Raw genomic sequence first — 16,257 nt, 5'->3', positions numbered from 1 at the left:
GCATTCAGTTGGTCTAATTGGGAGCAGTACTTGTTGGAATTAATCGTTTGGTTTTCCGGACGGGGCTCATAATATAGGACTCCCTTCCAATCCCACCATATACACAACATCACCTTCTTTGGATGAAGACTGGCCTTTGGCGTGGTTGGTGGTGGTTCATTTCGCTTGCCTCATGATCTCTTCCGTTCCACATTATTGTACAGTATCCACTTTTCATCGCCTGTCACAATTTGTTTTAAAAATGGAACATTTTCATTACATTTGAGTAGAGAATAGCATGCGGAAATATGGTCAAGGTTTTTTTTTGCTTAACTTATGTGGAACCCAAATGTCAAAGTAATGAACATAACCAAGCTGGTGCAGATGATTTTCAACACTTGATTTGGATATTTTGAGTATGTGGGCTATCTCCCACGTGGTATAACGTAGATTGTTCTCAGTTAATGTCTCAATTTGATCGCTATCAACTTCAACTGGTCTACCCAACCGTGGAGCATCATCCAGCGAGAAATCTCCAGCACGAAACTTCACAAACCACTTCTGACATGTTCGATCAGTCACAGCACCTTCTCCATACACTACACAAATCTTTTTTCTTTTTTTTCTTTTTTTGGCTGCACTGGGTCTTCATTGCTGCGTGCAGGCTTTCTCTAGTTGCGGTGAGTGGGGAATTACTCTTCATTGTGGTGCACAAGCTTCTCATTGCAGTGGCTTCTCTTGTTGCGAAGCATGGTCCCTAGGTGCACAGGCTTCAGCAGTTGTGGCGCGTGGGCTCAGCAGTTGCGTCCCGCAGGCTCTAGAGCGCAGGCTCAGTAGTTGTGCTGCACAGGCTTAGTTGCTCCACAGCATGTGGGATCATCCTGGACCAGGGATTGAACCCGCCTTGTCCCCTGCATTGGCAGGCAGATTCTTAACCACTGCACCACCACGGAAGTCCCACAAATCTTATTTTGTGTTTCGGTTGCGTTTTTACCTTTCTTGAAATAATAAAGTGTAATATGCTGAATATGTTGTTTTTTTCTTCCATCTTCAATATTAAGATGGCTATACAAAAATTAGCCAATTTTGGTCTTTTTTTAAATGCACATTGATATGACAGCTGTCACATACAATCTAACAAAATTGTTTCAAATGAAGTTAAATACACCTAAGGGCTACTAGAGCCATCTTGTGGAAAAAACTGAATGAACCTTTTGGCCAATCCAACATATACCACATCTTCTTTATCCATTCATCTGCTGATGGGCACGCAGGCTGCTTCCATATCTTGGCTATTGTAAATAATGCTGCTATGAACAGAGGGGTGCATGTATCTTTTTGAATTAATGTTTTTGTTCTCTTTGGATATTTACCCAGGAGTGGAATTGCTGAATCATGGTAGTTCTATTTTTAGTCTTTTGATGAACCTCCATACTGTTTTCCATCTTGGCTGCACCAATTTACATACCCACCAACAGTGTAGGAGGGTTCCATTTTTCTCCACATCCCTCTTCTCCACATTTGTTATTTGTAGACTTTTTGATAGTAGCCATTCTGACAGGTAAGAGGTGATATGGCATTGTTGTTTTTGATTTGCATTGTCTAATAATTAGTGATGTTGCACATCTTTTCATATGCCTGTTAGACATTTTTCCAAAGTATACATATGGATGACTACTTACGTCTTCTGCTCATTTTTTGATTGGGTTATTTTTCAATATTGAGTTGTATAAGCCGATTATATATTTTGGATATTAACCCCTTATTGGTCATATCTTTTGCAAACATTTTCTCTCATTCAGTAGGTTTTTTCTTTTGTCGATGGTTTCCTTTGCTGTGCAAAAGCTTTTACATTTAATTAGGTCCCATTTGTTTATTTTTGATTTTATTTCTTTTACCTTAGAAGACAGATCCAAAAAATATTACTACAATTGATGTCAAATATTTACTGATCTCCTACCACGTGTCAGGCAGCATAACAACTGTGACAGAACATCTTATAATAAACAAATCCAAATGCTTTTCATTTTAACAAAATATTGAAAATATATATATCCACTTAAAAAGCTTATTTCCAGAAGAAAATCTACAACTTAAATGTTATAAGAACACTTTAAAAGACCATAATGGTCAGAATTATTGATGATTCAGCCTACTATTTTGTCTTCAAAGGTGATCCCAAAATAACATTTCATAGGATAACAGGGTTATCCTCCACCTGAGATTTTAAACTCACTAGCTTCCCTTAATATACTATTATGATTCTGGCATTCATGAATTTATCATCTAGATCCACAGTTGAACTACTTACATTTTGAGGCTATTTCACTTGGAAGGGTATCAAGATCTACCAACTTATGAAGATAGTACATTCCTTAATTTTTTTCTAAAACAATCACTTTCCGTTTTTATGAACTATCCCCCTAATTCTTTCCTCCTGTCTTTCCACAGATGTGTCTATTTTCCATCCAATAAATGTAAGTGGAATAAAATTTTTATTTAAAAGGCAAAACTTCTGACTAGTTATTTTTTAAAATGCAGCTCTATGTGTTGGGCAAGAGGCACACGTAAACATAGGATGCAGAAAAACAGTCAGTGGATGAAAAAAGATATACCAGACAGCTTATACAATATCAAATAACACAGACTAAGCCAAAAAGTATGATTCGTTAAGTTGCCAAAACAATTTTATATTTGTATGCATATAACAAAGCCTCTAAATATACAAAGCAAAAACTGATAGAATGTAAGAAGAAATAAGCAAATACACCATCATAGTATCAGTGTTTAGAAACTCATAGATCAAGAAGATAAAAATTGAAAAGAATACAGAATATTTGAAGAAAATAGCTTAAAATCTTGATTTAATGAACCGGAATACAGACTACATTGCATTAAACGAGTGGATGCACTCAGAACATTAAACTTCTTTTATGTGTGAGGTCACAATGCTAGGCCTTAACAAGTTTCAAAAATTGTTTTCACATGAACCACAATGCAATTAAGGTTACAAAAGCAGTTCAATCTCACACAGCTTTTCCAGAGAACAGAAAAGGATATAAATCCCACTTCATTTTATGAGGCTTGATATAACCTTGATTCCAAAACCAGAAAAGGATGGTATAAAGAAGGAAAAGAACGAAGCCATCTTATTTAAGCCTAGACTTAAAAATCCTAAAATCAATATTACAAAACTGAAGCTAGTATTATATAAAAAAGATATATATAATCTGTCATGACTAACTAGGACTTATTCTAGAACTCCAAAGTTGATTTAAAATTATAAAATTGATTAATGTAAGGTACCACATTAAGTTAAAGAAAAATGAGTATGTTCCCAATAGATGCAGAAAGATCAACATCCATTTGTAATTTTTTTTTGAATTAGGAAACTAGAATTACAAGACAATTTTCTAAACCTGATAAAGAGCATTTACAAAATAAAGCTTCAGAGAAGCATCATAATTAACTGTGAAATGTTGACACCCTTCACTTTAAGAGCAAGAAACAAAACAATGCTTACTGTCTCTGGAGATCCTAGCCAGCAAGGTAGGACAAGAAAGAAAATGTCCCAGTGTGAAGGGAAGGCAGATACATACAGAGGGATGAGTCAGGCAGATGCTTGGGAGCCACTCTAAAGCAGCACCAAAATATCACCAAGGCGCTAAAACATAATTGAGAATGCATCTAGAAGCAAAATCAATTACATATTAATTAGAACTCTTCTCGGTGAGATTACAATATGTAGGTTGGAGGAATGCTGAAACCACTTGGAATTGAGAGTAGAACTCCAGGGCACATGCATGAGAAACACAGATGGTCACTAAACCACCTTCTAATGACAGCAGGACACCATAACCACAAGGATCACAGACCGCGAGAGAGGTATGCAGTGGATGATCTTGGACAGTTGAAGAGAGACTGAGCTAATACCAGTAACGACATTAATTCTCTTTTATATCCAAATGTCGTGCTTGGTACCTTCTCTGGATAAATGTTTAAAGATAATTAAAAAATACTGAGTGCAAATCATTAGCCTGCCCAGGGGCACTCGTGTGTTTTGGTGTGGTTTCTGTGAGCAGAAGCAGACTGATGAGAAAGCAGGACTTAAAGACTGTTGGGAATGATGAGGCTAGTGAGGTAGGAACAGCTGACAAGATGAGACACATCAAGACAAGAACTTGTTTTAGGAAGACCAGTCTACGAGCCCCATGAAGGATGAGCTGGAAAGGAAGGAAAAGAGGACAGTAGGGGGGCTGTTCTAGGACGCAGATGAACCAGGACACAGGACAGCAAGGGATGGAACAAGCAATATTATAGCTTTTCAACTGTCTTTACATTTCTTCTATTCACAACTTTTTGATTTATAACATTTTATTCTATTCTATTCTTACTCTTTTCTTTTCCAAGCTAAACAATACTATTTTCATATAGAATTTAAAAATTATTTTAGATGTCACTACCTAAAGATCCAGGGCAGAGAATACAAGGTCAATGTTTTGCAAAAGGGTAGAAAAAACTCTTTTGTTTTCTTTCCTGTAACGGGATATTCTCCCTTGTTTTGCTTTTCCCCACAAAAGCATCTTGGTCCAACATTTTTTGTAGTAAATTTTTACCTGGTGAGATATAATCAATGTCACTATGAAAATTTCAGTATTAAAGAAAGTTACTCCAGATATGTTACCTTCATTGAGGCTCATCTACTTATACAATGTTACCAAATAAGGTACTATCAGTGAGATATAACATAGGTGATTGATTGGCCTAAAGAATTCTTGCCTGTTGATTGGCTGAATTCAGCTTGTCTTCCAGTTCTTCCTTCAGGTTTTCTAGCTCTTGTTGAAGCTGATTTTTATCGTCTTCCAGGTTTAGCTTTTCCTTTTTATGTTGTGCCTCCAATTCCTTAGAAAAAGAAATTTTTTAGAAATTAACAAAATTGCAAATATTGTATACTTCGAAGACTCCAAGAAAAAGACTGCTCTGTTTTATATTTTGATGCCTTGCTCTTCAAGTTAGTCTTATACTTAATTATCAATATCAGAGTTAACGGTGAATCTAGTTAATCCTAGGGGCTTAGACTCTATCATTCTGAATCACTTATGATGCAGTGGTTAAGTCATTTTTTAAATGGTAAGAATATCTGACTAGTCTAGATCAACCTGAAGTCAAAAAAAAGAAATGTGTGATATAAATGATAATTTGGTGAGATGAGAAAAAATTCTAACTATCTCTTGGGTTCATAATTCTTTTATATTTACATAAAAATACAAAATTTAGTAACACTTTTGGAACTCAGTGGTCTAGCACTGGAATGTGGTCAATGATTAACAAGTAAGAAATTAAGGTATCTAAAGAGCAATACTACTAAAATTGATACTTACTGAAGAACACCTACTATTTGCCAGACATGCTACTTACTACTTGGGATACAAAGGCAAAAAGACATGGTCTCTGCCCTTAAAAGGCTCATTAAAGAATATGTGATTAAAATTAGATGTAACGGGGAGTACTGGAGTATATGAATAGGGAACTGATAAGTGCTGGCTTGTTGTGAAACTTCCACAGAGAAAGCAATTCCTAAGCATAGTTTAGGGTGTACCAGTAAGAAAAGGTGGTGAAGCAAGAGGGAGATATAACATTCTAGGCAGAAGAAAAAGCATGTGCAAAAACCATGGAGGTAGCAAAGAACAAGGTATGTTACAGGTGTGCAGTATTTCTACAGTGTAAGGTGAGAACAGTAATAAATAGGGTTCTATGTTGGGTGTCCCCAAGACAAACCCCAGGTTTGATGATTTGCTGGGATGTCTCACAGCACTCAGCATTTAGTTGTACTCACAGCTATTTGTATTACGGCAACAGGATACAAAGCACAACCAGCAAAGAGAAAAGGCACATGGGGCAAAGTCTGCAGGAAGCCAGCCTCCAGCTTCTAAGAGTCCTCTCACACAGAACTCTCCCGCAAGCTGGGACAACACATGTGAAATGTCCACTAGGAAAGCTCATGAGGGAACTAACACAACACTCTAAAGTAACTATACTCCAATAAAAATTAAAAAGAAAAAAAAAAAACTTTCATAGAATCAGATATTGGTAAATAACTAAACATGAGAAATATAAAAAATACATTATTATAATTATTATTTTATAAATTTACCTTAACCCTAAATGATACCCTTACACTTAGGATGGATTTGTAAAATTGCCTTTGTGTCTATAAAAATGGTACAGAACTTTGTCAGTTCAGCCAAGTGGTTAGGTATCTACTTTCATGATGATTAATTTCATTTCCCAAATAAACAACATACTCCGGGGGGTGGGGGGGAAGAGAGCTCATGAGGGACTTAGTGCCAGGTTTCTTACTGGGGCCTGGCCAGTTTAGCAGGTTCCAAAATTTGAGACTCCAGGAAGAAAAGTACATGTTCAGGATAAACCATATTGTTTGCATAAACAGTTTAGGCACAGGGAGCCATTCTTATCAGGGAATGGTGGGAACCCTCCTGAAATTCAAGTTCTAGACACCAGCCAAGGGCCAACCTTGCACCATGTCTTCTAAGGATGGCAGTTTCAGGCCTGCTATGTTATCTCTTTTCTGCATGATTCTCTGTATATTCACATCCTTTTTGGTAGCTAAGTAATAAGGAATGGTGAAGTCACTTTTAGCTAAATGTTCTTTAAAAGATAATTTGACATAGGAGAAAGACTATTTGGAAGGAGGTTGGTTTTGGCTTAGGCTCAGACATGAACTAGCTGGGCAAGAAAGGAGTGAAGCAGCAAGTGATAAGTTATTCTGAGAAAAGGATAAAGATGAGGCTATCCTAAGAGGTTTTGACTATGTTCACATACAGGAAATTCATGTCATCTGCCTTAGGGCAACCATGCTTTAATGAAAGTTTGTAAGAAATGCAAATGGATGAAAGTAGATTTTCAGGTAGCTCAGAAATTGAAATTTAATGGGTGAAGGGATGATTAGAAGAGGAGTAATGAGGTAAAAATTATATTGATGAAAGATGCCTTGATTCTAGCACTTAGAACTTAATACAGAGGAATAAAGACAGGCAAAAGGCACCTGCAATTTAAATATTCCAGTAAGAGAGGAGGAGGTTAAGGTGAAAAGAGAATGTAGAAATGAAAAAGAATAACAAAAAATAGCTACGGGAAAGATTACTGAAGCCACAGTTACCGCTAAATCCTTTACTATAAAACCTCGAACACTTGATACATATACCCAGAGTCGGTAAGCATGCACACGCTTAATTAATTAACTAATCAATTAAAGCTGTACTGATTGGTTCTGGAATAGTGAGCTGGCACAGAAAAAAGGACAACCACAACTTTGAGAAATAACATATCATCAAGTTTTGTCTTTAGTCATATAAACATACAACAGTATGTTTAGATAGACATATTCTAAACGGAAGTTTTATTTTGAATTTTTAATTAACTTCAGGTGTTATTTTTTCCAACTGGTTGTCAGAAAAGGAAGAAATATAGAGGCAGAAGATCTCAATTCACATGCTACCTCTTCTATTTACTAGGTTTGTGGCTCTGAGTAAATCATTTAGGTTTATTAAACCTATTTCACCACCCATAGAATAAAAATGTCATTAATCTCCAAGACACAAACAATAAGGAATATACAAGAAAGCTTTCAGTAAACTGTCAAGTGCTATTATATAAACACAGAACAACCATCATTAATACATGCCTACACAATGTGGTGGCTAAATGCCTCAGGGTTTGATACCTGAGACCTGAATTCAAGGTCTGACTGATTCTTACTAGTTGCATGCGCTTGAGCAAGTATTTAACCCCTCTGTGCCTCCACCTCCTCTTCAGTAAAATGGGTACAGCAATGAAACCAAAAGCAGTGTTACAAGGATTAAATGAAAAAATAAACGTAAAACATCACGGCAGTGTCTGGCACACACAGTAAGAAATACTAACACTTATTTATCACTATATACTCAGACATGTCTGGGTTTTTATATTTTGCCTCACTTAACCTTCACAGGGATATCACAAGATGGATCTTATCTTCATCTGTCAAATGCAGACAGCCTCAGGCATAGCTTTTGGGACCCAAGAATAAGCAGCTAGTCAGCAAAGAGCTCAGTGTAAGGCCCCAATCTGTCAGATACCTTGCTTTCTCTACTATATAATTGCCGTCTGCCATGTATTACTATTAGCGAGCTGATTACTTATTTGAGGGCAAAACCAAAACAAAACAGATCATTTTCCCAGGGAAGGAAACTGTCTACAGGAGAATAAGTGCTTCAACTAGTGAGGCTTCCTGAGGAGGACACCAATGTTGCTGTCTCAAGATCAAGGGAGTGTTTCTATTACGGCTTACACCAAGTAGAAGTGCCTCATATCAATTTAATAAACTACATCCCCTATAAAAACTTTTATGTATGTTACTCTTTGAACCGAGATTTACAGAGTGATTACAAGACAGCAGCTAGATCGTTATAGAAAGCCCACCAATTTAAATGCAATGCTAAGCTGAATTTTTACTCACCATTTGCAGTTTTTTCTTATCCCTAATCGCATTACTGTGGACAGCCTCAATTGCCATATGGTGCTTCCAAGCTAATTCTTCCAAAGTCTTAGAATGGGCCTCATTTAACTGGGCCACCTCTCCTTCCAGTCTATTTTGCAGGTTGTTTAGCTCCATCTCATAATATTCTTGCTGAGTTTTCTTTGCCTCATTTACTTTCTAAAATTGAACAAAAATAAAGATCAATAATTGGCACCTGCTTTTTTCATTACTGCTATTAGTATTTTGAATACCCAGTAAATAAACTTGGATGAACTCAGTGCTACAGGATTTAGATATGGTACATGAGAATACACCATTGGGTGTTCTCAGAAAATGACAGGGTGGCACAGGCAAAATGAGTAATTTTAAAGCAAATGATAAAATACATTATTGTTAGGTTAGAACCAAGTGCGAGTCAGCACATCTGCAGGCTTAAGAGAAAAAGGCTTCCTATATGTCAAAGTTGTACACAAAATGGCTTACCAATTTACCCACTCAAATGATTCTATTCAATACAATTTTATTGTGTGCCAATTATATGCCTTTTAAGCATGAACAGTCTAATGATGAAAAGAGTCAGAGGAGTGTGGCAGTATAGTTTTTTAAGTTCTCTGAAAGGAGCATGCGTCGTATGTTGTGAGAGTATACAGGAAAGGAACCTAACCTGGATGGGGTGGGAAACAGTGTGATGTGTGTGAGAGACAAAGAAAGAGAGAGAGAGAGAGAGAGACAGAGTGAGATTGATCGATCAGGGAGGGCTTTCCAGAAGAGAAAACATCTGAGCTGACGATGACACATTCTCTCATTTAATTCTCACAAGCCCGCCAGGAAACAAGAGATGAGAAAATTTCAAACCTAGATCTGATGTCAAAAGCCTGCATTCATAACCATTTCCAGCATTTTGAAAGCTGAGAAGCAGTTTACCAGGCGGTGAAGTTAGCGAGATGGAAACCCATGCAGCTGAGCAGTGTGGCTAGAACACAGGATTCAAGGCTGGGAGTGGAGAGGGATGAGGCTCCGAAGCAGGCAGGGTCAAATGATGACCAGGGGTCTTTCATGCTAAGGCCTCTGGATTCTATTCTGATGGCAATGAGAAATCACTGAAACTGACATCTAAAAAAAATTTTTTTTTTAATTTTTAGTTACTTATTTATTTTTATTTACTTTTTTTTGCGGTACGCGGGCCTCTCACTTGTGGCCTCTCCTGTTGCGGAGCACAGGCTCCAGACGCGCAGGCCCAGTGGCCATGGCTCATGGGCCCAGCCGTTCCGCGGCATGTGGGATCTTCCTGGACCGGGGCACGAACCCACGTCCCCTGCATCGGCAGGCAGACTCTCAACCACTGCGCCACCAGGGAAGCCCAAGTTACTCATTTTTAATGTTTGTTGTTTAAGCCACCCAGGCTGTGACATTTTGTTATAGCAGCCCCAGCAAACCAAGACAACTTGTCAAGGGGAGGAAGTAGAAAGGAAACAAAGACAGGAAGAACTTTGGGGAGTATCTGAATTTCAGGAGCAGGAGGAGGAAGGGGAGCCGGTGAAGGAGGCGCACGAGCCGTTGGGAAGGAGGAGAGCCATAGAGACAAAGGGTGGGCAGGGGGCGGACAAGAGCTGTGAGTGCTGCTGAGAAAACGCGTACAGTTTTTGGGTGTGCTGGTTGTGTTCCCACTGATGCCTTAGGACCCAGTACAACAGAGCAGGAGAGGGGAAGCTAGCCTGAAAGGAGGAAATGGAGGTACTGAATGAAGGCTACTCTTTGAACAACTTATGTGGTGTTACAAAAGAGGAAGACAAGAAAGTAAAAGTTCAAGAAAATGAGGTTGAAAGATGTTTTAAATCTCTTTAGGGGCTGGAGCAGATCCCCCCGACCTGGATGCTCTGTAAGACTCTCGGAAGACAGACACACCTCATCTGGATCATTAATTCCTCCCGGATGGGCAGAGCGATCCTGCTGTCTGGCCTCTACAGCACCTGCCTGCCTGGCTCAGTCTGCAGGTCCCTAGAACTACCCAGGTGGAAATAAAAGGTCCTCACGTCATAGGAGGCAGCACACTGCAGAGGTGGAGAACATGGGTTTTGGAGTCTCACAGACCTGGGTTCAAGTCCCAGCTCTGCCACTTATTAGCCATGTGACTGGGGTTACCATGCGTGCATAACGTCTATAAGCCTCAGTTTCTCCATCTGTGAGATGGGAACAATAAGGAAGAACCTATTTTACAGGGTTGCTGAAGATGAGATAATGTGCCCCCAAATGTTTAGCAATATACCCAGCCTACTGTAAATATTTTATAGTTGTTAGCAATGATTTTACATAATAAAGAGATTATCATTATTCCCAAGGCCCAATGAGGGGGAAAAGCCCTAGGGAAGATTCTTGAATGTAAGGCACTGGACTTTCTTTCCTTTCAAAGCCAGAAGGTTTAGACAGAGGAAACAGAAACTCCCAGCTTCTTCTTTCTTGCCTGGGCCAGACTGGGTGTCAGCTCTTCCCTTCAAGCCTCCCCTACAGGGATGGGGGTACTGGGGGCTCAGGGCTCAGAGCAGTGTTCTAGAACTGGATCCCAATCCCTCTGCTAGCTCTCCCTGACTTGGGGTCACCAGAAACCAGAGCCCCTACTTGAATACAACACCCCCAGGTCTTTTTGTTTCACAGCTCAGACACGAAGCCCCCCTCATCATAGATCATAGCTTTTACCTATAAAACTGTACCAGTCAGGGCTCAACCAGAGAAGCAGGAAGGAGAAAGAAGGGGAGGGGTGCTGAGGAAGAGACAGGCCATCAGGAAGGGTGGGCAGGAACTCTTGGGCATGGGCTAAAGCTGCTGTCCACAGGCAGAATGTCTTCAGTGACTGACATTTTTAAAAAAAACAATCATCTTGGCAGTAGGCTAGTGAGCTGATGGAAGGCAGGGAGAGTGCAGAGCTGACAGGACTTGGGAAACAATAAGGGGGTTAATGAAACAGTAATCAAGAACGACTCCCAGGTTTCTGATTTACCAAACTAGACAGACTATAGTGCTACTGGTTGAAAAAAGGAGTAAAAGAAATATAGTATTTTGAGGGGAGAAAGTTCTAGGCAGGTTGATTTGACACATCTGTGAGAAACAGATATTTGTCTGCAGTGGGAGTTATCTAGTGGGAGTTAGATACACAGGACTCAAGTTCAGGGAAAAGATCTGGCCTAGACGAACGGCTTTGGGAGATATCACTGACCACGTGACAGCGGATGTTACTGGAATGGATGAGCTTGTGGAATGAGATGAGAATGCAAGAGGAACATTAAAGGTAAGGACACAGAAAAGACTCTAAAAAAGACTGATATATGTATATGTATAACAGATTCACTGTGTTGTACACCTGAAACTAACACAGCACTGTAAATCAACTATACCCCAATAAAAACTTTTTTTAAAAAAATTAGATAAAAATTTAATTAAAAAATAAAAAATTTTTAAAAAAGGTAAGGCCACAGAGAGAAGAGGGAAGCTCACAGACTCAGGGCCTGGGACTGCAGGGCCTGGGAGACAGGAGGAAAGTGTGAGAGAACCAAAGAGAGATGCTGTAAATCAGAGGAGTCAGTATCCCAGGAAGACAAGATCCCCCCAGTCCAGCAGCCAGGACGTCACTGGAGGCTGAGGCCAATGTCGAGCCTGTGGAGTGGTGGCAGGAGAAACCAGCCCACACGAGGTAAGGAGTGAGTGGGAGGCGAACCAGGGCGAGGAGAACAGACACTTTTCAATACACTTGGCTGCTGAGAGAAGGAGGAAGAGTGTCCCAAACCCTCACCTGGTATTGTAGATATGTGAAAAACTGGAATAAATATTCAGCAATTACTCTACACATCATATGTCTTATTTATTTCATTTAGAAATTAAGTATGTTGGTATATGAATTTTCAGGGCTTGATTTTGGTCATCCTTTTCAGTTTAACAGACATTTCCTAGGTGTATACACAATAATACGTTTCATCAACAGAAAAATAAATACGATTAACCGTAATGTACATCCCACTGAAGTAAGAGTTCATTCAACTTCTGGCTTGAAATAGGTTGAAATGTCCTAAGTTCTTACGTTATAAATTGTTATCAGCAATATTTTGAACATATACACAATATGGGATAGCCCAGCTTTATATCAATACCTTTTCTCCTCAAAATAAAAACAAAAAATTCCTAGAGTTAAGACGTAGACTGTTACTATGAAATAGAAGTAAACACTCTAAATAAAATCTGAAAAAGAGGAAAACTGAACTTTTCTTTCTTTTCTTTCATGGGGGGTGGGGGGTGGAGTTCTCCATCATTCTTTACCTTCTCCAGTTCCAAAATCTGCTGCTTCTGCTCTTCATTCAGACTCTGGGTTTTGCTTTGCAAAAAAGCTCTTTCTTCTTCAAGCTGAGATAATCTCTCATTGGCCCTTGATTTTTCTGATTCTAGATCTTTAATTGTAACCTCCTGGGTCATTTGAGTTGCTTGAAGCATTCCAATATGACCTACCCCCCCAAAAGAAAGCCCCAACTTAAAATCTGTTACATTGTGGTATAAAACAGTTTATAGTTAATGACACAATGTACTTACTATGGAAGTAAAGTAAATGGTCTGCATGTACAAATAGTTCTTTGGTTTCCTCACTGTATGCCATAGAAATATTTACCATGCGAATACTTATTATCCAAGTAGAATTACTTAAACTAGAAAGCAGTCCATTTTCACATCACTGATGTTGCTCCCTGCACCTAGGACCATTCCAATCATTTTTGAAGATTTCAAGCTCTACAGGTTGAGGTAGAAACAACTCCTCAAGGTACATATAAAAGTCCTGGGAGTAAAGCAAAGTAACAGAAGTTGCACTGAGTAGCACGATGGCACTAAAATGAGTAACTTATTCTTTTCTAACCTCTTTTTTTTCAAACTTTAACATAAAGAGGAAGAAATCTGTATGCAGCAAGGAAAGACGGCAGGCGGCAGTTTGGCTGAAACTAAATTTGTTGTAGACAACAGACCTGATAAAGAACTGAGGCAGAGCAAGAGACAGAGAAGGACAGCAAGGCTATGAAAACCTAAAATGACAACAGCAAAAAGACAAAAGTGTGCGGGGGTGGTATGAACAGAGACAGAGAGATGGAAAGTGAATATGAGAAAATATGCTCAGAAGGCATATGCGTTAGGACAGCGGTTCTCAAAGCGCCCTGGACCAGCAGCGCCTGGGAGCACCGGTCACAAGTGAAGCTCGCCCCAGACCCCTACTGCGTCAGAAACTCTGGGGCTGGGGCCTAGCGTCTGTGGTCGCACGAGCTGTCCAGGTGATTTTCATACACATTAAAGTCGAAAAGCTTCTGCTTCAGGGGGAGGGTAATCTGGGATTCACCAAAGAGCCAGTCAATCACATGACATCCTCACAGAACTCATTCAAGGGCCTCCCCTGGCTCACCAAACACCCCAGCGAAATGTCACTCCAGATCGATACAGGCCACCCCCCTCCTCTAGGGAGGGCTTCGAACTGAGCATGTCAGCCATGTCAGGACGGGCAACCCAGCTTTAGTACGTAACATGATCCTCATTAATAAGCCAAATGAAATGAGGCTGTTGTAATTTAAATATAGTTCCACTAATTTAAGTATTTTCAAATATTTATGTTTTAAAAGGACATGTTTTTAAAGGACAAAGCCTCTTAGAGTGTTTTTCTTTTAGTGACTGACTTATTGGTGCTAAAACCTATAATTCTTAAATTTTTTTATAGAAATATATTCCTAAAAATAAGTTATCATTTGCTTATCTTATGATTAACAAGATAACAGAACCCTTTAACATGTTTAGAATCTAAATAATTTTAAAATATGAGAAGAAAAGGCTAATTCTGTCTCGAATTAACATTTAAGTGTTGGTTTTAGCTGAGGAATACACCAAGAACTGTGGTCAGACATACTAGCTTTAAGGACAAGATCTGAAGCTTGCTGCTGTAAACGTTCTCTGGCTGCTGCTAGCTCACTTTCCACTTCCTTGTGCCTGCTTAATAAGGCCATTTCTCCCTCCTTGGCATCATCAAGCTGTTTTTGAAGAACCTAAGAAAAATCAAATAGCCATTATTAATATGCAAGAATGATGCTAATCTAAAAAATTCATTTAAACTACGAGCAGCAACTTTCTCTTATTCAAAAGTCACACTTAACAATACCTAGTTATGAATCTGTATCAGTGACACATAACTTATCTTCATAAGTCATATGACCCAACCATGAAAGGCTATTCGACCCTTTCTAATATATTTAAATGCTGTGCAGATATTAAAAACACACCTATGAAATTTTCTATGCCAAGAAACAAAGACTTGCCAGAGAGACTTTTTGGCTTTTTTTTTAGACTTGTGCCATACCCCTATTTATAAAGCAATCTTAATTTTTTGTTCAGGGTCTGGACATCAACTGATGTGCAGACCCCATCATTAATGGAGGAAAAGGAAAAGAAACATAATTAAAGACCAATATTTTAAACTTCCCAAATCACTGGGAAAATATTAACATGTTATTTAAAAATCCTTTCATAAACAATCAATAATGTTTTAAGCTTATCTTTTTGGGCCTTTCATATCTGAAACTGTTGTAGGAAATAACAGCTACAGGGTAATAAAGATTACCTTTTCACTGATTTTCTCACAAAAGAAAAGTAGAAAAAAAGCAAAATGGAAAAAAAAAAAAGGTAAAGTGGTCTAATCGAAAAGAAAAAGAGAAAAGTGGGAAAAAAATCCATGTGTTGAATGTAATATTCTTTACTCACCTGAACACTGTTCTCTGCTGTAACAAGTGCTATCTGAAGCTTCTGGCATTTGTCATGAAGACTTCCAGCTTCATCCTGTACCATCTGTAACTCTGTCTTTAATTTTCCTATGGTTTTTCGTAAAATTGCTTCTTGTCCCTGAAATTCTTTTCTAAGATCTGCCTCCTTTTCTTTGCTAGCCTGGAGGCTTTCTGCTGTAAAAAGCTGTGACCTTTTCAAAGTATCCAGCTCATGTTCATAAAAGGACTGAGCTTTACGCAACTTGCCTTCATAATCCTCAATTAGCTTTTTCCGCTCAAGCCTTAGCTCTTCCAGCATCTTGTTTAAGGCCTCCACCTCCACTCTGTGCAGCTCCTCCGCTTTCTCCTGTCCTTTACTAACGGAGGCACTGTGATCCTGCTGTGACTTCAGCAGCTCTTGGATCTCCCGTCTGTGAGCAGTTCGCAAATCTTCCAATGCCAACCGTTTGCCTTTTTCAAACTGTACTTGGACTTGTCCAAAACTCCGTAATCTTTCCTCAAATTTCCTTCTGATCTCTTCAACCTCTCTAGACATGGTTACTATGCGTTGGACATGCTGGGCTTCTGCACAAAGTTGCATGTCCTCAACTCTGTGCTTATAAGCCTCAAATTCAGTCAAAGCCTGCTGCTTCATTTTTATGTGATCTTCTAATGATGCTTCTAAAACTTGAATCTTTCTCTTAAGGTCTAACTCCTCTGATACTCTGCTTTTATACTGCAATATTTTTTCTCTTGTTTCTGCAAGAATTTGTTGGATTTCTTCTTCATGAGCATCTTTGAGGGCTTGAACTGCAGATTCGTGCTCATCATTTTTAGTGTTCAAAGCATATATTACCTGCATGGTTTTAAAGAAAAAGGGAGAAGAATTCAGTAAACCATGTTATTTTCTAATTGAAGTTAATTCTTTCATTTGGATTGACACTTTTTTCTATGCAGATAATATTGGCTATG

General features: G+C 38.9%; 1 protein-coding gene across 3 annotated transcripts in view; it reads right to left on the bottom strand.

Annotated features, from left to right (window-relative positions):
- The window catches only part of FAM184A (family with sequence similarity 184 member A), a 120,315-nt gene that overhangs the window by 47,338 nt on the left and 56,720 nt on the right, over window positions 1-16,257 (bottom strand). For all 3 annotated transcript variants that reach the window (XM_032651926.1, XM_032651928.1, XM_032651927.1), the window contains exons 2-6: window positions 15,287-16,141; window positions 14,439-14,574; window positions 12,824-13,005; window positions 8,498-8,695; window positions 4,759-4,881 (exon numbers count right to left, since the gene is read on the bottom strand). In XM_032651926.1, coding sequence (XP_032507817.1) covers window positions 4,759-4,881; window positions 8,498-8,695; window positions 12,824-13,005; window positions 14,439-14,574; window positions 15,287-16,141 — 1,494 coding nt within the window. The remainder of the gene's footprint in view (window positions 1-4,758; window positions 4,882-8,497; window positions 8,696-12,823; window positions 13,006-14,438; window positions 14,575-15,286; window positions 16,142-16,257) is intronic.

This window comes from Phocoena sinus, chromosome 12 (genome assembly GCF_008692025.1).
Source record: "Phocoena sinus isolate mPhoSin1 chromosome 12, mPhoSin1.pri, whole genome shotgun sequence".
Lineage (NCBI taxonomy): Eukaryota > Metazoa > Chordata > Mammalia > Artiodactyla > Phocoenidae > Phocoena > Phocoena sinus.
The sequence above is the reverse complement of the archived record's forward strand: the minus strand, read 5'-3'. Positions and strand labels throughout refer to the sequence as shown.